The 25639-nt window shown below is 46.5% G+C and overlaps 2 protein-coding genes across 3 annotated transcripts; one reads left to right on the forward strand and one right to left on the reverse strand.

Moving 5' to 3' along the window:
* Positions 1-850: 850 nt before the first annotated feature.
* On the forward strand, positions 851-2117 carry id1 (inhibitor of DNA binding 1, HLH protein). The gene is made up of 2 exons (XM_084706186.1): positions 851-1350; positions 1581-2117. The coding sequence occupies exons 1-2, from the start codon at positions 991-993 to the stop codon at positions 1614-1616; spliced, it is 396 nt and encodes a 131-aa protein (XP_084562312.1). The 5' UTR covers positions 851-990; the 3' UTR covers positions 1617-2117.
* Positions 2118-3708: 1591 nt separating this feature from the next.
* Positions 3709-25639, reverse strand: ncoa3 (nuclear receptor coactivator 3). Of its 2 annotated transcripts, none has more exons than XM_084705515.1 (22): positions 25550-25639; positions 14331-14435; positions 13972-14132; positions 12473-12573; positions 12091-12265; positions 11791-11982; positions 11575-11661; positions 11326-11469; positions 10987-11134; positions 10079-10644; positions 8820-9856; positions 8599-8725; positions 8286-8513; positions 7931-8143; positions 7669-7786; positions 7405-7576; positions 6974-7303; positions 6572-6817; positions 6206-6437; positions 5891-6080; positions 5595-5778; positions 3709-5422 (listed from the first exon to the last, which is right to left on the reverse strand). In XM_084705515.1, the coding sequence occupies exons 2-22, from the start codon at positions 14414-14416 to the stop codon at positions 5411-5413; spliced, it is 4749 nt and encodes a 1582-aa protein (XP_084561641.1). In that variant the 5' UTR covers positions 14417-14435; positions 25550-25639; the 3' UTR covers positions 3709-5410. The 2 variants fall into 2 exon arrangements, with proteins under 2 accessions (XP_084561641.1, XP_084561642.1); XM_084705516.1 differs by lacking the exon at positions 25550-25639 and adding an exon at positions 24585-24826.

Here is a 25639-nt window from a genome sequence, read left to right on the forward strand (position 1 = left end):
TTTCAATGTGCACACAAGGCTGAGCACACACGGAGAACATGTGAAGGAATCCGTGAAGTTGCTCACAGGGGCTTCCTTCACGAAAGGAAAAAGAGAGTCTGTACTTAAAAGTGTAATGTAAGAGTTTAACCCAAACTTTTGATTTGGCCTTTCTGAAACAGACATTTAGGCTAGAATATATGAAATGTCTGTCATTAATCTGAAAATAAAATCTTGAGTAGAACATTTTTTCACGCTGCAATTTCTCAAGTTAAACTATTTCTTCAGACTTATTTTGATATGCGAAACTTGTTTATCGTGATTTTCCTTAAATGAACTGATGTTCTTCAAATATTAACTTGAATAAGAATAACTCTGAATGGAAGTTACCCAGCCCCGTAATTATCTATTCTAATTGCATTCCTTAGTTTTTTTTATCCATTGTCATTTACATCTGTGGTGCCATTTATAATGGTATGCGGCAAATCTAGGGCGCTATGGTTATTATCATTAACCATTCATTCTATTCATGTCCTCTCATCCCACACACATTCACACAGCTCATACCCATACACACACCAGCCCCTCACTGTCCCCGGGCACTCTACACCTGCAGAGTCCCCAAGCCATGGACAGCTGGATTCCCACATATCACCCGTAAAAGACACACATTTGTTTCCATTTGTAACGCCATCCCCCAAACAGATTGTAAATCCTGATAACCAGCTTGGCGTTCCTATTGGTTAAGAGAACAGTTGTGAACCATCCTTCAAGTGCAAATGCAACCATGTCATTGGCTTCTTTCGGCAAACAGGAAATTTTCGGAAACGCCCCCAAGTCCCGAGTCTTGTATAAAGCTAAGGAGGTAGAGTCACGTTGCTGTTGAGGAACTGTCAACATTCCGCTGCAAGCAACTTAAAAATATCAGCGAAGACAACTAAGAGGCAACCTTAAGTCTATATTTTACGCACAACAATCTTTTTCGTTGGAAACTACATCTTCGGCATCAAAATGAAAGTGGTCGGATCTACCTGCGCATTGAAGAGCAAGGTTGGCGGCGAGGACATGGTGCGATGCCTGTCTGACCAGAGCCTAGCCATCTCCAAGTGCAAGATCCCGCTGCTGGACGAGCAGATGACCGTCTTCCTGCAAGATATGAATAGCTGCTACAGCAAACTGAAAGAGCTTGTACCGACACTGCCCACGAACAAAAAGGCAAGCAAGGTGGAGATTCTCCAGCACGTCATAGACTACATCTGGGATCTGCAGGTTGAGTTGGACGAGCCTGAGAAGAGTCGCCAGCATTCGGGGAACAGCATGCCACGCACGCCGCTGACCACTCTGAATGCAGAACTTGCCAGCATCTCTGAGGTAAATTTCTTACATACCTGTTATGTATTCACAGTATAATTAGCAACAGTGTCCCGCTCATGTTGTTACCATCACTGTATGAACTCTTATTAGTCAGTAGATGTGAGTTGGTTGTAGACTATACGTGTGTAAAGTCGTGTAAATTGTTTGCGCTAAATGTAAATTGTGTTTTCTCTTGACTATACTACCAAGGGTAAACTGATCTAACAAGTTTTCCCTTTCCTTTGCAGAGTGGATGTTCGGATGACAGAATAATGTGCCGTTAAACCAAGGGAACATCTCCCCCATCATTCCATAGCGAGCACCAACTTCAGGTTACCTGATGGGCCATTTGACCACGTCAAAACCTTGAACTGAGTATGGAAGTTGCAGACTCCCATACTAGAAAATGCATTCAATGGACATGCTCTGGTGAAGAGGAACTGTCATTCCAGGCCTTCGATTTACCAGAGGTGGCTTGGAGACGAGTGTTGTCCAAAATAGACTGGGCTAGCCGGGGACCATGGCAGATAGGCTACCTGTGCAACCAGCTTTGCTTGTTGCTTGTAGAGTTTCTTAAGAAAGTTAACATTTCTGTCAAGTTTTTGTATTCTGTAAAACATGTAGAAATTTCGAAATTTTGTTAAAGAAAAAAATACATTTCTCAGATTCCTGAGCGACAAACTGTATTGTATATTACAATGCCACATTATGTGAAAGATATTGTTTTCTTACAATGTACTTTATTGGTGTTTTTATTAAAACAAGACAATTATTTTGAACAAAAAGTATTGTGTTATGTATGGGGAGGGGGGTACGCTGCCTTTTACTATTTTAGTAGGCCTAGACTTAATGAAGTAGGCTACAGTCTGAATAATGACCTATACAATAGGCTATACATCAAAGTAATTTTCACCATACACAAACGGTTTAAAACCCTTAATTAGTGACATGACAGTCGCTGGTATATTTAACCAGTTTAACCAGTAGGATAGTCAACGGATGTTAACATATTACATTTCATGGGGTAGCCTTTCATGGGGTATCTCGAAACTGTTCAGACCAGTCTTTGATTATTGATAATGATTCAGAGAACAAAATATAGACGATTTATAATCATTTCAGACAAACACGCATTAAATCGTCCCAATTAATGTACCCTATATAAGGCTGAACATTCTTATAAAAGTGTCAGTCAATTGTGTTGTTTCAGTGACTTTCTAAACAAATCCTCTACGACGTTTTGTCTTTGGCAGACCATGGGTTAAATCAGCTTGGAAGGCAATTCGTTATAAGATTTATTCTGTCTCCCTGGTGCAATGTTTTTCCCATTTCCCTGCGGTGCGATGCGCACAGCTGCAGCCCCGGCGTTCTGAGGCACGGCCAGTGTGTGATTGTGTTTGTGTGATAGCTTTGTGCCAAGGGCAGGGGAGGGCGGCGGGGCCCAGACTGAGCGGCGCCTCGGCACACCTGGGGAAGTTCAGGTTAAATAGCTCCACATTCCTCAACACACAGCTGATTGAAACATTAACAAACAGTAATCCACGAGCCAGGCCGCAGATGGGCCGGGAAGGCTGCCAAGAAAGGGTCTTACTCTCTGTTATAGAATTCCCACACAGTACAGTAGATATAAACTTATGCCTACTATTTTATTAACTTTTTTTACACGCGGTTTTAAACTTACTCAACCGAAGAAGTAATCACTTGTGCGATATATATGCCATGTTTGACTATTTTGTGTATGAAAATACATTCTAAACTTTGTCAGATATGTTGCGTTAAATTATTAAGCCGAAGCTACAATTAAGCCCTATTATTTTCCGTAAAGTAACATTTTCAGAGAATGGCAACATTTTCCAAATTATCGTTCAAAATTGTGGACTGGGTGGGTATTTTGATAGGTACACATTTAAGTAACTTGTTTTATTTGGAATGGTTCCCCCCAAATTCCCCAAAACAGAATACCATAGCGCTTCTGGAACGATGTGTCTGTCTGTGTGAAGGTGGCCCGACTTTGTGCCCTTCAGTCTGTCTGATTAGTGCATGCATGTGGTCATTAGGAGGGAAGCAGTTTTTCACAAAGATTTGCAGGATTCTCATTACAATCAGAGGAAAGAAAAAACTCCTGTATCAATATTGATCAACACTATTGTCATAAAACACTTATGTTACCGTTTAATAACGTCATAGATGGCTCGATCTAATATGGCCACACATAGCCGAAAGCTGCAGTGAAGTGCGCCACCCTCTGTTGACAGTATCTCACTGCAGAAATTGATTAGACTGATTTTTCATACTGAAAAGGGAAACAAATGTGGAAATTGGCAATATGATTAAATATATCATGTGTGATGGAATTAAAACAGTTGAAGTCACAAGTGTTTAAATAGAAATTTGTATTTACAACGATATAGACATCAAGAAAGCGTATGTAATGTACATCCTGTAAAATTAAAGAACACTTCTTTCCACAACTCAAAAAATAACAAATAGTGGGGGAAGAAACTGAATAACTAGCTGAAACGTTTTGATGTAAAAATTATAATAAAATAAAACACAATACATTTCCAAATAAAACCAAACTGGACACAAATCAATCTTTTCTTTAAAAATGCAAGAGATATATTGATATGTCTAAACAGATTTTCATTCCATAGTTATTCTTCTACAACAGCTGAACGCACAGTTCAACCATATTGATATTTAAACTTGCAGTTAGATTTCCCTGTCATATGTGTAAAACTGGTGTGCCCAATCCAAAATTTATGACCGAAATTTATCAGCATACATTAAACAGACAAAAACGTACACCTACTGTACATCCTTGAAAACTATACAGCAAATAGCTAGAAAAATATCTTTGGACTGCGCATGTTAGGGTCGAGTTCTCTGAGTCAAGAATAACAGTCAAAGAAAAGAGCTTTCGCAAAAGCTTTTGAGGGAAGCGACTCCCCTGTCGGTAAATTAAAAATCATTCTGTTTGCTATGTGCTAGTAACACCCACAAATGCCTACACACCCAATCTCCCTCTCTCTCTCACACACACACACACACACACACAACTGTCCTAAATGAGTTTGTTTCAATCATCACCACCATCAAAATCTTTGATAATTAGAAAGCGTATACCTTCAGATACTCATTAGAAAGTGCCTATTCAAAGAGAAATGCATTATTATATCCACCCCTTCCCAAAAAGCATATATATGCAGAGTTACCACAAACACAAGAAGGGGAGACCCACACACCTGCAACATTTGTTTAAGAACTTCAAAGAAACTCCAAAACAGTATTGACCTATGAGACAGTTAGAATATGACCTAGTTGTATAGTCTGTGCAAAAAGAAGTTGTCTATAAAAAGCATTTACAATACAGTTGAAGCATATTTACAATTCCAATTCACATACGAGTCACAGGAAATCTGTGCCTGTGATCTAATACTGCAGTACCATCTGCTTGTTATGGGGTTATAATGCTTAGGTTCAGTATGAAGCAAAGAGGCGAGATGTATTGCTTAAATCTGCATAATATAGAAACAACCTGTGCTAAGGGCTTCCAATGATTTCTGTTAAAATGAGGCGCATTCAAAGGATAAAATAAATGCACGGAAATGCATCAATAAAGGCATCAAATCTCTAATAAGGCTGTAAAGAATAGAAATATTGCAACAATCCTTTTACATAGAAGCCATCTGGTAAAGTGCAGCTATACTTAGTTGTACCATAATTCCACCTCTCAGCAGTAATGCTGTAACTGCACAAATATGTCCAGGGCTCTCTCTCTCTCTCTGACACTCACTCACACACACAGGCAGGGAAAGAAGGGTATCTCCATGTGATCTATCAGTCCAGAGGTAAACATGATGCATGAAGAGGGGATTCATGGGTTAGTCCCAAGCCTCATCCCTGTGGTGGCATGTTTTGAGTGTATGTCCTCTACACAGGTCGAAGGTGAATGGAGCAGGTCCTGGGCTGTGTTCTCTCCCAGGGCCTGGCTGTCTCCTGGCTGCAGCTCTCACTTCTGGAGATACTCCGTCTCTGCTGCCTCCTTGGTGAGAGCTTTCACTGCTGGCACACTTTCTCAGCAATACTTCTGCGAAACACAGAACGTGGGGTAGAAATGAATATGAAATGAATTAAACAATAGCCGTCTATGGGATGATAAAAAGTTATCTACCATATTTGGCAACTTCAGAACAATCATTAGCTATTCAGAGTGCTCAAAATGATTAATTTGTCAATAGTTTATCTGATCGATAGGTTACCTGGTCAGTTCCCATAGGCATTCGGCCCATTCCCATGGAGTTCATGCCCATTTGCCCCTGCATCTGGCCCATTTGTCCTCCAGCCCCACTAACTGGTCCTGGAGTGCCCATAGAACCATTCATCATCATGGATCCAAACTGGCCCTGGTTTCCCTGCTGGGAGAACTGCTGCTGGGGGTATGAACTGAGACACACAGAAGCAACATTATTTTCAACACTTGCCAAGCCAATGACAGTCACATGGTTCAGTCACTGAGTTAGTGTATACAGTAGTGCTTGGTGCTAATCTAACATACTTGTTTCTCTGCACTCCGCCCTGTGCCCAACCCTTCATGTCAGCAGACTGGTACATATTGGCACCCTGGGGATTCCCCTGCATGCCTTGTATCATAGGATTCTGAGGCCCTCCCATTCTGCCTGGCATCATAGTGTTGGGCTGGCTGTTGCCTGTGCTCATAAAAGAGGGCTCCCCCTGCTGGTTCATTCCTATAAGCACAGCCATGGAGATGAGACAGCATGATTTAGCATCTAACACAAAATCAAACTTCTGAGGTAATTATCAAATACACCATTAGCCTCGTTAATGACGCTGGAGGGGGAGCTCAGCTCACCATAATTGGCTCCATAGTTGAAAGTCTGCTGCCCAGGCTGGTTTATTGGGGGTCCTGCCATGGGGCTATCCATGCCTGTTGGAGCTGTCACATTGGGAGGAGGGCTGAAGCCCGCTGCTGCCCCCTGCTGCTGCTGCTGCTGCTGTTGCTGCATGAGCATCATTATCCTCTGCCTCCTCATGTGCATCTCCCGGTTACGCTGAGCCACCATCTGGGCATTCAGGAAGCCCGGCTGGGGGGGCAACACACCCAACATGTTAAAGTACATGCCAAGAGTTCACCAGTAAAATGCTACACTGTGATGCCTGCCACTGTACCACACACTGATATCATGATGCACATAGAAAGGGTGTATTAGGTGCCCACCTGGCCAGCCATGCCAGGCTGCATGCCGGGCTGCATGCCGGGCTGCATGCCGGGCTGCATGCCGGGCTGCATGCCGGGCTGCATGCCGGGCTGCATGCCGGGCTGCATGCCGGGCTGCATGCCGGGCTGCATGCCGGGCTGCATGCCGGGCCTCATGGCAGGGTTCATGGCAGGGTTCATGGCAGGGTTCCCTCCTGGGTTGTTTTCCATCTTGATTGGCATGCCTTGACGGGTTTGGTTCATAAGCTGCAAGGGAGAAGGAACTATGTCATCTACAATGTATCCTCTAGTGCAAATCCATCAGAGTAAATGCTTGTGGGCCATCTATACAGTGCATGCACCCCCTCCTGCTGTGTGCATGTGTGAGTATTTGTGTTTGTGTGTGTGCGTGCGTGCGTATACCTGCTGTCCGTGCAGCCTCTGCTGTATATGCAGTCTGAGAGGCTTGGTGGCACTCATCATGCGAGGCCTCATCATGTTGGATCGAGGGTGACCCATGCCCCCCATGCCTGGGAAGCCCCCAGGCTGGCCCATCTGGTTCATCATGGGGTTAAAGCCTGCAGGGGATTGGCCCTGTATGGGGTTTCCGCCATAGGCAGGCTGCATGCCCATGGAAGGGGGGCCGGGGTAGCCCTGGCTATACATGGCCTTCTGCTCCATCCCTACGGAGGAGTCTGGCCCAGGGAAGGACTCTGAGGGGGGCCGCTGGCGCTGCTCCGGGCCTGGGGAGGTCTGGGGAGGGACAGGACATTCAGCAGGAGACCCAGCATGTTCACTATGGATTTGACGACCCAGTGTCGTCTTTTTACAGTCAGCGCTTTTTACTATGTCACCTGGCCCACAAGGTCTGGGATGCCCAGGGCGCGGTCAATCTCCTCCAGGGCGATGACATCAGCGTTGTTGAGCAGACAGTCGAGCTGGTCCAGCAGCGCCCGCTCGTCACTCTGCCCCTCGCTGGTGGAGGGGGGCACTAGCAGCTCATCCAAGGGGTTCCCAACATGGCCCCTGGCAGACAGCACAGACGGGTTAGGGGAACTCCCCCGTGTCAGACGGCAAGGGGATCTTTCTATACGTGAACATGAACAGGGTTCGTCTACCTGCTGGTGTTGCTCTGTGGTCTGTCCATGCCCCCTGAACTGTCAGGCCAGGAAGGTGAATGGGGCGGGGGCCCCTGCCCACCAAAGGGACTCATACCCATGTTGACCTCATTGGAACCTACAGGGCAATGATCATACATGATCAGTATTTACGCCAAACTTAAAAAGACACACATTCGGTGCTGAAGACTTGAAAATACACAAAATGCTAGTGACCCCGTGATGACACGAAAAGAAACACACCAACACAAGCTCTACGTACCCATTTCCATGAGCTGCTGCTGCAGAATAGATCGGGGGTTGGCAGGAACACTGTTGGACCTGTTCATCATGGGCCCTCCAACCATACCGGGGCGGCCCATGGCGGGGTGCCCTTGGGGCCCCAAAGGACTGGCACTGGACCTGGACATCCCCCAGTCGCCTGGCCCTGCCATGGGGGAGCGCTGTGGCATCCCCATGCCTCTGCCCATGCCTCCTGAGGGGACACACAGAAGGTAGGAGAGCTGTCAGTGCCGTTCCCTGGCCACCATTAAGACGAGACCAAACAAACCGATCAAAACACTCAGCGCCCTCCATTTAGGCAGCGTGTCATTGGAAGAAAGTTCATAACAAGTTACTTGTGGCGCCGCCCCGTGGTGGACACAGACCCACGCCTCCAGGGAAACCGTTGGTCATGCCAGGTCGGACGGGGCTCTCCATGTTCTCCAGTTTGACCAGAGTGGGACAAGGAACGTTCCTCCTCCCTGCCAGACCGGTTCCTGCCCCGCCCACAGGCTTGGCATCCACAGAGAGAGCTCTCTGATAGGCTCCTCTCTGGCCTGGGCCCATGGGACCTCGCTCCCCATCTGGAACAGACCAGACAGGGATTAACAGCAGGCAAGCATAAACAGGAACTAGGGTGTGTAGTTTGCTGGCTGTTAATCTGTGTACCATGCAGACTGTCTGGGATGTTCCCCTGCTTGGTGCCCACTTCCTTTCCTGCTCTGGCGTCTGGCTCGGGATAGAACCCTGAGCTGGGGTTCCTAGGGCGCCCCAGGATGGTCTCAAGGGTTTCCAACTGAAAGGAGGAAGGAGAGTTAGTTAGCAGATCTACATAGTACACTTTATACAATAAGTAAAACAATGTTTTTTATTTTTTTACATATCCCTACCTCATCAGGTGGCTCAGTTTTGACCTTCCCCTCCAGGAAGTGGGGGTCGGAGGAGGTGATGCCTGAGCCTGCTCCTTGGAGGCCCCGCCCCTCCAGCTCCTCCAGCTTTGGCTTGACCTCAGAGCCATCTTTCGAGTCGTCTTTGTTGAGGAGGTAGTGGAGGAGGGCGTGGGTCTTCTCCTTCTTAGGGCTGTGCTGCTCTTGCTTCACATCAGCCCCCCTGGACCCTCCCGTCCCAGCCTCCAGCCCTCCGGCCTCCTGGCCCAGGGGAGCCTTCCCCGTGGCTTCTGCCGTGATGCGGGCCACCTCATCTGGGGTGTTGCCGTTCTGCAGCAGCTTGTGGAGGATCTTGTGTTTCTCCTGCAAGGACTGGTTGGCGAAGTTTCCCGCCGTCCCTGTGGAAGACACCGCCCCCCCCAGGCCCTGGGGACAAACTCCATTGGTGGAAGAGGACACGCCTGTGGAGGAGGGGCTGGTGACACAGGCCAGCCCATCCTTCCCCTCAGCCCCCATGGGGATGGAGCCTGAGCCAGGGGTGGGGTTAGGCTGCACCAGCTCATCTGTTGGGGAGGTGAGGAGCTGCAGGAGCTTCTTGTGGCTCTTGGCGTCAGGGACTCGCCGGCTCGGCTCGCCCCCGGGCTGAGCCCCCTCTCTGCCCGCCTGGCTGTCGGGCTTGTCTGGCCCATCTGTGGTTGGGGTGTGCGGGTGCTGTTGAGACAGCTGCTCCCCAGCACTGCCCAGGGAGCTGCCTGGGCTCTTCGAGTCCGAGTGGGCTAAGGGTCCTGGCTTACAAGGCCCACCCTGGGACTGGACCTGGCTCTGGTTCTGCTGTGTGGAGTTTATGCTAGGGGAGCTGTCGGGCTTGTGTAGTGGAGGCGAGGTGAGAGCTGAGGGGAGCGAGGAGGGCAGGGAGGTGCCCACCCCCTCACTGATGGCCTGCAGAGCGTTGAGGGAGCTACTGGAGAAGGTGGTGCTCCCCCCTGAGCCCCCCGACCCTGAACCACCTGGGTGACTGGAACTCATGGGAGAATGCATGCCTGAAAAACACACGTGCAAGCACACAATGGAACAACACAACGTTATTATATTGTAAAATGGATTCCATTTTACGTAAACAAGCCAGTCTAAGTTATAAACAAGTAAGTTATTCACTTATTTGAAAGCAACTACTTTAATTTTGGTTTACATTTAACAGGATCAATGTCTTTGGACATTCTAGAATGACAGCGTGCGTGACAGTTTGTTTTCAAAGAGCCTACCTCCAGGTGAGAAGGGCCCGGCTCCTGTTTTGGGGCTCCCTCTGACCCTGGGAGAGCCCATGATGTGCTGGGGGGCGTTCATCCCTGGGCTGCCCTGGGTGGGACTGTTCATCCCCAGTCCATAGCCCCCTCCGTGGAACTGACCTTGATGCTGCTGGTGGTGCATGCCATGGTGGCTCATCTGATTCATTGGACTCATGGAGTTCATCTGAGAGTTCATTGGATGCATTGAGTTCATTTGATTCATGGAATTCATCTGACTCATGTTATTCATCTGATTCATGTTATTCATCTGATTCATCTGATGCATTGGATTCATCTGGTGCATTGAGTTCATTTGATTCATCTGGTGCATTGGGCTCATCTGATTCATCCTGTTGCCTCCTCCATAAGGGGGAGCCCCTCTCTGTCCCATGTGGCCTTGTTCACCCATGGCATAGCCCCTGTTCATGCCCATAGGCATGCCTCCAGAGGGGCCCATGCTGGACTGGGCATTTGGGTTGTTGACCCCCATGGCCTGGGGCCTCATGCCCACCCCCTGGTTGTTGCGAAATCCATTTGGCTCCCTAAAACCATGCAGAAAATATTATTTGACGCTATTCTATGAGCGTAATCACAACATGCAACTTCAAAAGCATGTAATTAGTCCTCTTGGTGGAGCTGTGTGGTGGAGCTGAGTGGTGGAGCTGTGTGGTGGAGCTGAGTGGTGGAGCTGTGTGGTGGAGCTGAGTGGTGGAGCTGTGTGGTGGAGCTGAGTGGTGGAGCTGTGTGGTGGAGCTGTGTGGTGGAGCTGAGTGGTGGAGCTGAGTGGTGGAGCTGTGTGGTGGAGCTGAGTGGTGGAGCTGTGTGGTGGAGCTGAGTGGTGGAGCTGTGTGGTGGAGCTGAGTGGTGGAGCTGTGTGGGCTCACCTCTGTAGCAGGTGAGTGGAGAGGAAGGTGGGCGGCTCGCTGGAGTTGGGGTTGCGGCAGAGGTCGCTCTTGGTCTGAGCCGTGACCGGGGTGCCGTCAGACAGAGAGAAGCGGTAGAGCGGCGTCTCTGCATGACCGTGAAGGAAGGCTGGAGGAGACAGAGACGAACAAGTCTGTTCAGATTCACACACATCTCAAACCAACCACTAATATACATACATCTGTTTTTCATTTGAAGGTTCCCAGTATAGGTCTACACAGAAAAGATGGAGGTATTTTAGACAAGCTAATATCGTAGTAGAGAACCAGAGAGGACACCGGGTCTAAAAAGCACCGTACCCTCCTGGTAGTGGCGCTTGTAGGACCAGGGCTGGCCCTCGCTGCGATGGAGGAACATCTGCATGCAGCGCCTGACCAGGTCCTCCCATCCGGGCCGCATGGTGGTGTGGAGGGAACCCTGCTGCTCAATCTCTATCAGCTTCCCTAGGAGGGGGACGACACACGGGGACGTCAGGGGAAAGCCGCCTCAGTTTGGCTCCAGCTCCACTGTGTGCCTGTGGGGCGGTGCTGGCGGCAGGGCGGCGTTACCTGAGATTTCATGGCGAGTGCTGAACCTCTCTGTCCTCTCCACAGCCGTGATCCTCCGAGCCACGCAGATCATGCACGACTGCAGGTCTGAGAACAAACAACCGTCGAGTCAGTGCTTCTCGGCAAAGGAAACATCTCCGACGCAGTATTCGGTATGACAGTTTGATCCCTAAATCGTTTGAAGAAAGTGAGTGTGAAGAGTTGGCCTCTCCGTACCTTCCCCCTCCTCCATCATGGCCCGGGGCTGAGTGAGGGCGAAACACTGCATGGTCTCGTAGCGCTGGCCCCCGGGCCCCTCCTCTGACGGCCCATGGCTCTGCCCGTGACCGTACTTCACCAGCATGCGGCAGTTGAAGGTGTGGCTCTTCTGCCGCGGGGCCTCGCCGCCCCACGACCCCCCATTGGGAACTGGACCAGAAGTGGAGGAGAAGCCTTTCATGAGCTACTTCTAGAATAGGTGGAAATGAAAGAGTGTGTGTGTGTGTGTGTGTGTGTATAATCAGGTGTGTGTCTCACCGTTGGTCTTGGGCAGGTTTTTGTGCAGCTCCTCCCTGTCTTGCTCGTGGAGGATGTTGTAGACGTTGGTGTTGATGAGCTCCTCCTGTTTGTACTGCAGGTACTGGGTCACGTTGTCAGATACAAACACGATGCTGCCCTCCCAGTTCACCACAAACAGAAACCCATCCAGGGCCTGGAAGCAGAGACGGGAAACATGTCAAAAATAATGACAGATTAACTCAAGCTTATTACCTACACCGAAAATGACCTTTACCACCACACATTAAAAGTCCATTTAAAAATGTGGCCTACATGTAACCCACTAAAGACTACGTGTCCCAACATAAGGAAGTCAGCCTAATTGTATTGCCCTTTGACCCCGTCTTGTCCCTGGGCTAACCTGTAGTAGCAGCGGCCCCAGATGGTCCTTGTCGATGACCCCGGGGCCCGTAGAGGACACGTCTGCCTTCTGGACATCATCATCACTGCAAGAGCTCTTTCCTAAACAGCAAAGACCCCAAAACATTTATCAGTACACAACAGACACTCTAAAAATCACATTCAGTCATGCGTTTCTAGAGAAAACTAAACAAAAAAAACTTCAATAAAATTACAAAAAAGCTAAATAAAATATTAGTTTAACACAATTATGTATCACTTAAAAGGCAATCAGCGGTAATTTTGCTGCTTTTAATGTCTTGTATTCCCCTGTACGGTGTTCTTGAGTGCAAAGAAAGGCACCTTAAATAAAATGTATAATTATTATTATTATTAATAATCAAATGCACAGGCGATCACTGATTATGCACTTTAAGTGTGACGCCATTATTGTTGCACTGTGCTATGTAATATTGTAGTTGAGACGTTACTTTGCACTGTGCCTGGTAAATACAGACTATTCCTTGACTCTGCGTACTTAAACCCTGTCACAACTAGCATTTCTGATCCTGGAATTGTTGCTGTTCTTTCTATGTGCACTGTTTATAAGTCACTTTGGATACAAGCCACCACAACATGAATAAAAGGCAATGATACTAAGAATCACCACCAGGTAGCAGCATGGCATTCATTTACAATAACTAAAATCCTACTCCATTTTGAATGAGGTTTGAATCACATTTAATATCGGGCAGGAAGAGAATTCAATTCAACTTCTTCCAACTGAAAAGAGCAGTGACTGTCAGACGGCTCCCTGTGTCGTATGAGAACAAAGGGACGCTGGGGAGACACCGAAGGAGTGAAGGAGGAGGAGAAAGGAAAAGGAGGGAGAATATAGGTGCTTAAGAGCCTCCTCATTCACTTCCTGTAGCTATGGCAACGTGGCTGCACAGCCCTTGGAGCAGAAGCATCAGCCAGCTGTGGCCCTTTGGGCGGATTTCACACGAGAAGGCCAGGTAGAATCCCTACCATCTTTTTATCTACACATCCATTTTAGATAGTGTCATATAAAGGTAACGCAAGTATAGGGTACCAGGTAGCAATTTTCAGGATGGATCCCTGATGTCAGGATGTCTCCCAGCGGCCCATCCTCTAAAAGTGTCATCGCTCTTCCTGGAGCAGATGAGGCTGGCCAGCCGTATACAGCCTTGAGCTGGAACGCCCCTCGCCTACACCCCCTCCTCCCTGGCACAGCTACAGCTCAATCACTGCTGTACCGCCGCCCTCGTCTATGCAAACAGCCGGGGCCGGGGCAGGGGCAGGCGGCGCAGCCTGACCGTGACCTGCCCTGGACACGGAAGCACTGCCTGGACTGCATGCTTCGAGTCAGCAAATAGAACGAGAAACCCCTCGACACACACACAATTACGTTTCCCCATGTGACCCGAAAGGCAGCGATCCTCCAGTGAGAAAACCGAGCCAGTCAGTGGGAAGGTGATCGTGCAGGGGGATCCGACTCACCCTGCTCCTTGATCTGTCTGATCTGCCGCACCGTCTCCTTGAGGATGGCACACTTGTCGGGCTTCACGTTGAAGCTGTCGATGCTGCTGAGGTTGGCCGAGATCAGCTCCGCCAGCTCCTCGATGTACTTGCTCTCCTGCTCCCTCCGGCGCTTGTCACACCTGCAAGAGACACCGTCAGACTTGTCACCATGGCAACCCCTGTTTGCACCCCCCCCCCCCTTTTTTTTTAAACGAGCCGTTTGTTGCCAAGTCCAGATCCTGGCATCGCTCAGGAGAGAGGACACGGCTCGGGAACAGACAGAGGGACAGGGACAATCAGTGCAGACAGCCCGTCTCCACACAAACGTGATGACTCACCCCAGGCCTGGCGTGTCACATGTGGAAACTTTGCGTTTCCGGTCGGCGCCCAGTGACTCCAGCGTGTTCTCCCCTACTCCACTCATCCTCAGCGCATATCAGCACCTAGGGTGACACACAGACAATGTTTAGACAAGCAACCACAGTTTCCAGGAAGAGGAAATGGACTACTATCCAGTTTCAGCACACATTGAAAGTCGATACATCACAAAATTCCGCCTGACATCTTAAGAGACACCTTAAATGTTGTACTACTACTGAATAGTCAACAAAGCCGAGTTAGCTAACAAGGCATTGTACCATGACTGAAAAGACTAAGACATCTGATCAGCAACTGACCGTTATTGCTGAACAACATTCCTGGTGAATCCCTGATTAGTTAAAATTCTACGGTCGATGACATCAGAATCTGAAACAGGTTTATTGGTCCATACCTATGGAATTTTCTTTGGTCAGATACAGTTCAAGCCCAGGATAAACATGTCCAAAACGTGCTACAGTAACATAGGTGACAAGTTAACAACAAAAGAATGAAGGGAGAATACGTGTATGTGTAGGCTACAGTATACAGATACGTGTACCTTTTCCTAGAATATTCAATTTCTGAATGTTATAACCAAGCATTCACGACTTCTGACCTTAGTTAGGTAAGACACCCTCATTTTAATCCAACCCCAAAACTGAAGCTACAGACGGAGCCTTGGTCGGGCCCCGTGGTTACGCACGCCTCCCTCGGCTCCAATAGGAGAGAGATCTCATCTGTTCCAGAGTGAGGAGAGACTGATGATGATGTAGTGATTTAGAGCCTCGGGGGGAATGGGTCATTCGGCGTTCAGCTGGCTGCTAAAGCTGCCTGCCTGCATGCCTGCTCCTGCTACTACTCCGACAACAAAGCATACACAGACACACACATAGCGTGCTCTCTGAACGCTAACATGCTCAGGCATGTAGCTACTGGCACAGAGAAGGTGTGAATCTTGTTGAACCGGTTATCCAAAGGCTGACTCTGTACCATGCATGTCTATACCAGGCCCATGGCTTTTAGGAATACTAAGTAAGTGGAGCATTTCTGTGAGCATCTTATTTTCCTTTGTACAGGCTCCCTGGTTACAAACACTCCTTTGTCATCCTGTCCATCAAAGATGAACACCACGGGGGCCCAGGCCGAACCATACGATGCCTCGTTATGTACAGATGTACAATTGTGGAGTTCGGCATCGTCTCTGACAAGGCGTGTATTTTGTTGTCGTTTTTTTTTTACCCAGAAGCCACTGTACTACTGAGAGACATAAATGCTTTGCTTCATCCCATTCTTCTATTACCTCATTCACTCACTCATCTCACTTGTCAATAGTGTATATCTGCTCCGGTGTCCCACACATCTGCTCCACACACACCTCCTCCCCTCCAGCCCCTTCTTGCTGCAGTGCCGAGGCCCTGCCCTTGGTTTCCTGTTCTGGCCTTGTCCCATGTGTGAACCCTTTAGGTCTCAGGCCACAGGAAACCACTGCCGGCAGCTTCGAAGGTCACTGCTCTTTTCCCTTCCCATCCCAGTTTATTGTTCCAGTCAAAGACTATTCTACGGTACTACAAAAAAAAGAAGACATGCTTTGACGCATATTGCCCCCAAAACTACATTTAGAAAAGGGTTAGGAAGACACAGACTCAGGGAAATACACTCTTTCATAAACTGTAAAGTGTGCACACACAAACACTCCAGTTAGGCCCTGATGAGCTCATCATTCCAGAGTGGAAAAGTGCAGAGCGGATGGGAGTACTTATTTTCGTCTCTTAACTGCAGGCATGGACGTGCAGACGACCAGAACACAAACTCTCTGACTCGCTCATGGCCATTAATCTCCACTGCAAGCTCTCCGTCAGTCTCATTTTCAACACTCCTCCCTCTCCCTCTCTTAACTTCTCTCTTTCCCTCTGTCTGCTTTGCGCTCTCATTCGCCCTTCTCCCCATCTCTTTTTCCCCCCGTGTCTCTTCCCCCTATCTCTCCCTCTTTACGTCTCTCTCTCCCTCCCTCCCTCTTCCTCTACCTGCTCACATTAGCAGCAGGAGAGAGGGTGACATTCAGCTTCACATCCCACAACAGGCAAACACAGGGGTGATGAGTGCAGTTGAGAGCCAGAGACGGTAGGGACCGAGGCAGAACAAGGTACCAGCCTGATGAACTGTCATCTCTACATTCTATTTGAGGAGAAGGAATGAGCGAGACTAAGGTTTGTGAGTAGGCTATAACAGGTAAAAGGTTTCCTTTTGGGATTTGCATTACTCACAAATAGGCTGCTCATCACTGCTAGGACTTAATCATAAATATGGCTGCCTTGGAATCAAACACAGATATTACCGGTGTTCCATTTAATTATGTCTTCATCAAACATGACTTCTACCAAGAGTTGACAAACATTTTAGTAAGTCAGCCAAGAGCACCTAAAACTGGAAGATAACCAAAAAACACTCAACTTCCCTTTGACATGCATTTTGAACAGCAGCCCACCTTAGATGAGTCATGACAGGCCTGGCATTATGCAAATGTTCCAGAAGCAGCCACTTCTGACTGTGAAACTTGCCCAGATGGGAAAGGTCTGTTGTTGTACCCTGTCAGGTAAACAGCTACATTTGAAGTGATCGGAGCTTTTGCAGAATACTGTTCCAGAAGCAAGTCCCTCCACAATGAGCTGACAGACAATTACAAAGACAATGGTTGGTTAATGACTGAGTGCCAGCACATCTGGAAATCCACCAGTTCACACACTTGGCCACACTACCAACCGTAGTCTAGCCTTACACTATAGCTAGACTACATAAACTGTCTACTGACCTGTTCAAACTGTTTTTAATCTAACTTCATCGGAAAGATATTTTGAAAAAAAAATAAGCAGGATATCACACAAGATGGCATCCTGTTTGTGTCCGCTCATGCTGTCCCCTTTTGCGTCACTACTTCCTCTTCCTGAAGTGTGGCCACCAATACACCAGATTTGCATATTCTGTGTTCCTGCTCCTATCCCACCTCGTTTTGATCAGCTTAACACTCTCAAGCTGCTAATAGCCACCAGATTTCCTACTTATCCTCACATGACACACTCACTATTCATAGGTTGATCTCCTGTTTTCACACACACACAGATATGTAGATGTACACAGATGAATCAAACCATTAAGACCACCTGCCTCAGGTGCAGTTGGACCAACGTGTGCTGCCAAAACGGCACCGACCCGCTGAGGCAGAGACTCTAAAAGACCCCTGAAGGAGCTCTGTGCCATCTTTGACCTAAAACGTCACAGAGCCTTCAAGTCCTGTAAGGTGCGAGGCTGTGCCGCAGTGGATCAGCCTTGTTGGTCCAGCACATCCCACAGGTGTTCAATCACATTAAGATCTTGGCAATTTGGTGGCCAATGCAACAGCTTGAAAACTCCATCCTGTTCATGGAACCCCTCCTGAATAACGTGCAGTGTGGCAGGGTGCATGACCCTGCTGAAAGAGATCACTGCCATCAGGGAACACCACTGCCATGTAAGGGTTTATCTGACCTAAAACTAAGTTTAGGTAGGTGCCAAATGTCAAAGTCACATCCACATGAAAGGCTGGACCCAGGGATTCCCAGAAGGACACTGCATAGAGCACCACACTCCCTCCACCGACTTCTTGTCTTCCCACAGTGCATCCTGGTGCCACCACTACCCCAGGTAAACACCCCATAGTACACAGCCAACCACGTGATGTTAAATAAAACAGGACTCATCGAACCATGCATCCTCCTTCCACTGCTCCCATGTCCACTTCTGACAGGATCACCCGTGTCTACGCAGGGGTCACCCGTGGCTACGCAGGGGTCACCCGTGGCTAGCAGCCCATCACGCAGCAGGGAGTGATGCACTGTGCAGGGACACATTCCTCCCGTAACCATCAGGAACATTTTCTGTAACTTTATTCACTTTACAGTGAGTGGTAATAATGTTTTGCCTCATCAGTGTGTATGCCTGGAGGTTATCCCACCACGCACACGCACACACACACACACATCATGGCAGCACTGAGCTAAAGCTGAAGGTAAATAATGAAAAGAGAGACAGAAAAAGAGAGATAGAGACAGACAGAGAGAGACTAAGGTAGACTGTGTCCTTCCTCTAGTTAACCATTTACAACAAGTCGTTTTCATTCAACTTTTCAACAACTCCAACTGTGGGCAAATTTGCAAAATATACTTGTGGGTGAAATAGAAATGACACACTAAAGTGAGAGAAAAAGTGAGTGGAAAAAAATTAGCACAAATACATCAAACAACAACAACAACAACAATAATATGGAGGGGGTGCAAAAGAGGATAGAAGGAGCAGAAGAGGAAGAAAGGTGTAGAGGAGGAGGAACAGGAGCAGTGGAGTTGTAAAGTCAGTGAGTCAGGACCAAAATAGCGAGGACATTCCAGTAGAGCCTGAAATAAAGCCAGTAATCTGAGCTCTGCGAAAGCAGGCCAAATGACAAACATGTCCCGCCCAAAACAAAGATCACAGACACATTCTCTAACTAAATGAAACCCTCAGACACACAAGCTACACTACGGGCTATCCCTTTACAACACAAGGCTTCCCCCGCTTACGGGAAAGGAGAGGTAAGAGATGGAACAACTGAAACTGTCTTAAAACAGTCACTGAAAGCAAGTGGCCTGTAAGGCCTATTCATTGCTTTTGACCAATCCATAAAGGTAGCCAAACACCTCACTCAGTATATATCTAATTTCAGACTACAAAAATTAGACAAGACACAAAGAAGCATCTACTAGAGTAGACATCAAGTGCAAAAGGAAACAAGAGGCCAAAATGACTTCCTGTTTTCTTCACAGAAGAGCCACACCTCCCACAGAGCACACTTGAAGCCATTTGAAAGTTTCAGGACAATAGCAGCTCAGACAAGTTAGCAGTCAACACCCTTCAGGGCTGGTGTCAGATTCTATGCTAGGTTGAAGCCAGGTTTAGCTGGACTAACAATGTTGAGCCACAATTGAAAAGATGTACAATGGAAAATTGAAAAGATGTACAATTCCACTAAAAAGAGTGTGAGATGGAAAACATATTGATGAGACAGAGACAGCCAAAGGACAACAGTCTGAAGTGCAGGACAGAAGACATATGCTAAGCATGTGTGTACATGTGCAGACTTCTAAAAAGCTGAGCAGTAAAAGTCTAAGAAAGCCTCTATTATCCATCCTGAAGCACACTGGCAGATTCAAATTCCAGCGAAGCCCTGACTTAAAAAAAAAAGAAGCATTTTGTGAGAGAAAAATAATGTTTTTTTTCCCTGCTGTCTGCAGTCCAAGGAATGACTGTCCTGACTGCACTCCAGAGTGTAGTGTAGAATTGTGACTGTACTCCTATGGCAATCCTGCTGGACCCTTACATGCTGCCTAAACATACTCATCGAGATAACAAACACGGTATTGTTATGAACTACTTCTAGTTTTGGCATTTCTCTCTAGTTGCAGTGTCCTCCTCTGGCATTGGATATTTCTCGCCAAAAAATGCAGAGTGGAGGAGAACCATAGAAAAGAAATGGATGTGAAGACAAAGAGATGACAGATTCTACTGTGTGTGTGCGCGTGGGTGTGTGCGCGTCTGTGTGTGTGTGTGTGGGTGGGGGTGCGTGTGGGCAGAGTAGGGAGAAAATAAGACTTCTGCAGGAGTAACTGCTATCCATCATTAGCACAGACAAAGAACAGAGACACGAAAGACAGGACCCACGCAGGCACACACTGAACGCATGCACACACACACACACACCTACACACCACTGTTGCCCCCATAACAACATGATCTGAAGGACAGTGCTGGCAGGATATGATTAGTTACACAAAACCACACACAAACACAAACAACATCTTGCAGACGAGAGAAGACCAAAGCAGTGGATGATGCAAAGTGTAAGCCTGTGATCACACGCTGATAATATTATGTAAATTGGCTCATTAATCAATGACCAAACAGCCTTTTATTCGTCTGCCTCCTTTCTGGCCCTTCAGAAAACACTAAACATATCAGAAACAAGAAAGATATAAAGGTAATGGAGTAGTTGATTCTCAACTTGAGAATATATATTTATTTTTTTTAATGATCAATTCAAACCTATTACACAAACAATCCTCAATTCCATCCATCTAAGAGCTGTGCTCCTCAGCTGAAAAGCCAACATTCATTTTCAAACCACAGTGCATTTTTCCTGATTTCACTCCCCTCTCTCCCTCTCCTGTTCCCTCCTCCTGGATCGCTGGCGTAAACACAGGAAGAGAGCGGGCTCTGTTCCACGCCAGAGCTGGGCGTTCCTACAGAGCTCCTGCAGGGTCAAAAGTTTACTGTGGTTTTAATTTCACCTTTCCTCAGCCAATCACAGCACCACACTGCAGCAGCTGAACTATGACCCCAGCAAAGAATTCCAGTCAAGAGAGTCTGACGCCAGTTTCAATGCTGCTCCCCCAACGGCCTTCCTTTTTTCAATAACTCCTTTTCATAGTTTTTTTTCCAGCATGCTCATTTCTTGTGTTAAGAAATGCACAGAGACTGCATTACTAGTGCAAAATTTAAAATAATCGTTAAATTAAATAACCCCTCATCACATCACCACTGCTCCTCAAAAAAGTAGGCTTGATTATCAGATGTTTTCTTTAGAACCTGATGTTCATTTGACTGCCTCGTAAAAGTGTGATTCAGCTAAATATATAGAATTAGGGCAATCTAATGGGGTTTGTAAAATCAGCTTTAACAGAATGGAAAAGATGGATTTAGAAGTTCAAGTGAGCAATTTCTCACACCTAAAAATAGAGCTCATGAAAAAAGCTCAATAACACCAACATTCCGACTTCAGGAGGAATGTTCTCTCCCTCTCCCTGATACACCCTGAAACGTCCTGCGTCTATCACACCACATGCCACCCAGATTCTGGGTAACACTATTAAAAGTGTGTTTAAATGACTTATGAGGACAGGCTGGATCCAGGGTCACAAAGCCCCATTTTGAAAAGGAGAGGTGCATGGAAGGAGGGGCTACCCTGCTGGGAGCAGAATACCCGTGTATCCTCTCATAGCCAGAGCCTGCTCCCCACCACACCTCCATTTTAATCCACACACACACACACACACACACCACTCCGTTAATCCAAATGTGGAGTTGTTTTTGCCTCTCTGGTGCTCCAGACTGCTAAATGTGCAGGGTGATTAACCTTGTACTGCTAATCAGGACCCTCAGAACCAAGCAACAGGAGCCACATCAGGGAACTACAGGCCGGCACCACTTGTATGCAGTGTTACACTCACTGCAGATGCACTCTAGCTTACTACCAGTATGTAGGAGTATCTGCAACTTGGAAGATTACGAAGTGCATTAGTACATGGCTGAAAAGTCACTTCCCAGCACTGAATGCTCTGGAACATGATTACAAGCTATTTATAATACAGTCCAATAGGCCTTTAATTGCATAAAAAGGCCTGGCATTTGAACTGTCTGGACATCAGTGTATTCCTTCATATGGTTTGATGAAGAGAACAAGAGTGTTAATGCTCTACTAACTTATTGATGATATTAAGACATTCAACTGCATTACTTTTAAAATAATAGCTGAGCCATTTAGAACCTCACTTGCAAACTGAAGTGAAAACAATTTGGAATGTCAAGGTGCCTGTAGACTGTTGCCAAATGTCCTGAATTGCTCTACTGTGAACAACAGTATGAGGAGTACTGTTGTTCAACTCACAGACGAACATGGCAACTGAGAAGCAGGGATGCAGTGGTGTCACAGTGCAGAGTATTTGGTAGTTTTGCATGCCAGTTTACAGCATTTCTTGACTATGCTAATACGAGACTTTGGAGCCATGAATTTCCCACCCCACACACACACAAAACCCAAAACATGTTTATGGCCAGCCACACTCTGCATAAGATATTACAGGAAAATTAAGATGACAACCAATTAGGAAGACTGTAGTAAATCAGGGTCTGCTTGCTAGTTGAGTCAAAACAGACCAGGCCTCTTAAGACTAAAATACTGTGTCACTCAAGACTAAACTTTCCTCTGAGATGTGGAGGGGTGGAGGCAGGGCAATCACAGGGCAGGAAGGGGCTGGGCAAGAAGAAGGGAGGAGAGCAGGACAGAATGAAAGCAAGGTGGCTCTGTAACAGTTGAGAAGTTCATCCACAACTGGCATGGTCTCCCCCCCCCCCCAATGTTCACTCCCTGACTGACAGAGAAAGCATCTGGCAACGTTTAACTCACGAACCAAACATTTTTTCCCCCTTTTTTCCTTTTTTTCCCTGCCTAACTTTATAAAAGGAGGCCCTAAACAAAACACAAACAACATCTTGCTAACATTTTACAATGGTAACAAATCCAAGTGAAGGAGTTGCCCTCCCGTTGGCTTGTTCAGGTGAACCCCTTTTATGAGCATTCTTCAGCCAAGGGAGAGAAAGTGAAAGAGGAGGTGGGGGTGGGGGCACTGGCCCCTTGCTCTAATAAACCATTCCTTCCTTCAGCCAACTAGCTGTGAGCACAGAGAGCTAACTGTTCCAAAGTCTTGCTAGTTATAAATTGGAATTGGGTGCAATGATTACTTCAGGCTGCCCGTTTGGCCAAGTGTGTATGGTTCACATATGGCTGAACTACTCCTGCTATTGAGTATTACCTTAGAGTTGAAGAAAAGAGGAATGAGAGAATTGTATTTGTAAATGAAATTATATCCTGTCTGCTTACTACATGAACTGAGGAGAGGTAAACAAACCCGTTTCTTTGCACCCTGCTTCTTGTCTGCTTTTTCTCTCTCTTTCTAAAAGAATGCAATCCTGAATATTTTATCAGTGGCAACGAACCTCTCCCGTCAAGTTCAGAACCTGTTGGACTTCTGTCTCCTCAGGTTTATGACACGTGCACCCTAACGGCACAAAGTTTACTATGATCACATGACTGACCTTGAGCTTCACACGCAGGACTGTGTTGTCATAGACACATGGACCATGCTTTACACAGTTAGAAGAAAAAGAATACTAGTACGACATGATATTTCTGGGAGACAAAGTTCTAGATCCATTATTCATTTGAAAAAAGGTGCCTCCTAGCTTTATCTAAGTCCAGCCCCCTGTCCACCTCATGTCCAACCAAAAGGTGCATGGTTTGGCACAGAATCATATTTCAGTTAGAAAAACGATCAACCTTCTTTTCAGCTCAGCTCTCCCTTAGCCAATACTTTTTTTCATTAATCTGCCACACGTATACCTTTCTCTTATCTCATGATCATCGAAAGAAAGACGTAACAAAACCAAATTTTTTACCCTACGCTTTCCCTCTATCTCATATACACACAGCACTGATGACATGCTTAAAGAATGCCATCTATTCAAACATCAATAGAACAAAAATGCAGCTTGACAAAGATTGGAGTTCAAAAGGTGATCAGGCATCCATGTATCCCTATTACAGATTGTCCTTGTTTACAAAAACGATATAAAAGTAGGCTAAACTTTCAAGTGGTGAGACGTGGGAAAACACAATATTTTTGGGTTTCACATGATTTAGGACAAACATGAAATCAAACAAATAGCTTTACAGGTCTGATGGCTAATAACACTGACACAAAAACACAGACGAAACAGTTCTTCTCACTCCCATAAGAAAAAGTGATAAGTTAATAAGTTAAAGAACACAGCGACACATGGACAAAGCCAAGCATCCAAGTCACTTCTTTACCCCATCTGCAGTCAAAGAATCCCCCAAAGATTGATTCATTGTTAACACAGCCTGACACCCAGTGTGAGAGAGAAAGGAGAAGAACAGATAAAGGATTAGAGTAAGGGGGATGGGAGAGGGGGCTCTGTTTGCCAAGAATCTGCGCATCTGCACTTACACCCTCAAACACCTACAGATACAACAAACAGAGACCAAGACATTAATGGAGGGTATTTGATAAGCCTCTAATGAACAGTTCAGCTGCCTTAAATGTCACAGTTCAACAACCCATTAACCAAACTAAAAATACTACTTTAATTGATTATGGCTGAGATCCCAGATCTTATTAGGATTTCACAGGTAACAACATGTTTATTTTTTCACATGAAACTTTGAAAAACAACCAAGTTAGACTTCCGCGTTGTGTTTAAGTGTGACTTGTGTTCTGCCCACAAACTCATAGGTTCATATATGACAGCAATATATTGACCCATGCAGCACACCTACCACTAAACATTTAAATTCAAATGGCATGACTCACCTCACATGTTGTCTACACAGAGACTGAACAAGTTCTCAACGAAAGTTCCAATGTTATCTCAATAAACCCACGGCATGCAAACAAGGTTTATCCAGGGGTGATCTCCGTGACATGGATCATGGCTCATATTGTGAACAACACCTTCCTTCCCAACACGCAGAGTGAGAGGTAGAACCACACGCCATATTCTACCCATTCGCATGAACAACTGGCGTGTAATATTTTTTTTAACTCATAACTCTTAAAATAGTTCTGTCTTGGTCGATCTCGCTTATTTGCTGTGGGCTTGTGCGTGGTGGTGCTGGGTCATTGTGTCCACCGTACATTTAGCCACTTAACCTACCACGGGTGAGCCATAAATAATAGCAAATGTGTAGATTCTGTCTATGGCACGCGTACCGAGTCGCTGTCTAGCTCAAGCCAACCAGTGCAAGTGTATGTTACCAATGCAGTTTCATTTGCAATTGTATCACATCAACACAAGGGTTTAAAGAAGCTATGGAGTGTAAAAAGATATTTAGCACAACGAGCTACACATCGGGATACAATGGTAGATGCTGTATTTTTGGAGACTTATGTCTGCATGAAACTCGCTAAAATAAAAAGTTAACGCACGTTCGCAAACTAACAAAAAAAACTAGAGACGTAGCCTCTCGAGACAGAACTGTTTCCGAGTAGCCACATTTACCCTATGTCAAACTTTACAGCAATAGAGCTGATGTCCACAACCTGGACTGCACATCAGCAACCGAAGTGCCATACACTAACACCATGGACATACTTTAAAATACACTCCAAAATAAACGAAGAGGCACGCGCGGAACCACAAGGTGGGTTAGCTGTATTACAGTGGTTTTAAGTAACGCTTACAACACCAGTCCAAGGAAATGCCACGTATAATTTTCATCGTGGTATACATGAGAGGTTTCGGCAAATAATAATTGCATAAGTTTTAGATAACTCACCCGTTTCCATGCATTCATTTAGTATGCTACACCAGTTTCTTTTTGCCCCTATTAACTCTCCGCCATCTTCAGCACTGTATTTGTTTAAAT

The sequence above is a fragment of the Hypomesus nipponensis genome, chromosome 9 (assembly GCF_054491055.1).
Source record: "Hypomesus nipponensis isolate SF chromosome 9, ASM5449105v1, whole genome shotgun sequence".
In the NCBI taxonomy this organism is placed as follows: domain Eukaryota; kingdom Metazoa; phylum Chordata; class Actinopteri; order Osmeriformes; family Osmeridae; genus Hypomesus; species Hypomesus nipponensis.

Coding starts and splice junctions, on each gene's coding strand:
- id1 (XM_084706186.1), top strand. CDS start 991: ATGAAAGTGGTCGGATCTACCTGCGCATTGAAGAGCAAGGTTGGCGGC. Junction 1,351..1,580: donor AACTTGCCAGCATCTCTGAG/GTAAATTTCTTA, acceptor TTTCCTTTGCAG/AGTGGATGTTCGGATGACAG.
- ncoa3 (XM_084705515.1), bottom strand. CDS start 14,416: ATGAGTGGAGTAGGGGAGAACACGCTGGAGTCACTGGGCGCCGACCGG. Junction 8,144..8,285: donor ACCACGGGGCGGCGCCACAA/GTAACTTGTTAT, acceptor GTGTCCCCTCAG/GAGGCATGGGCAGAGGCATG. Junction 6,081..6,205: donor CAACTATGGAGCCAATTATG/GTGAGCTGAGCT, acceptor CTGTGCTTATAG/GAATGAACCAGCAGGGGGAG.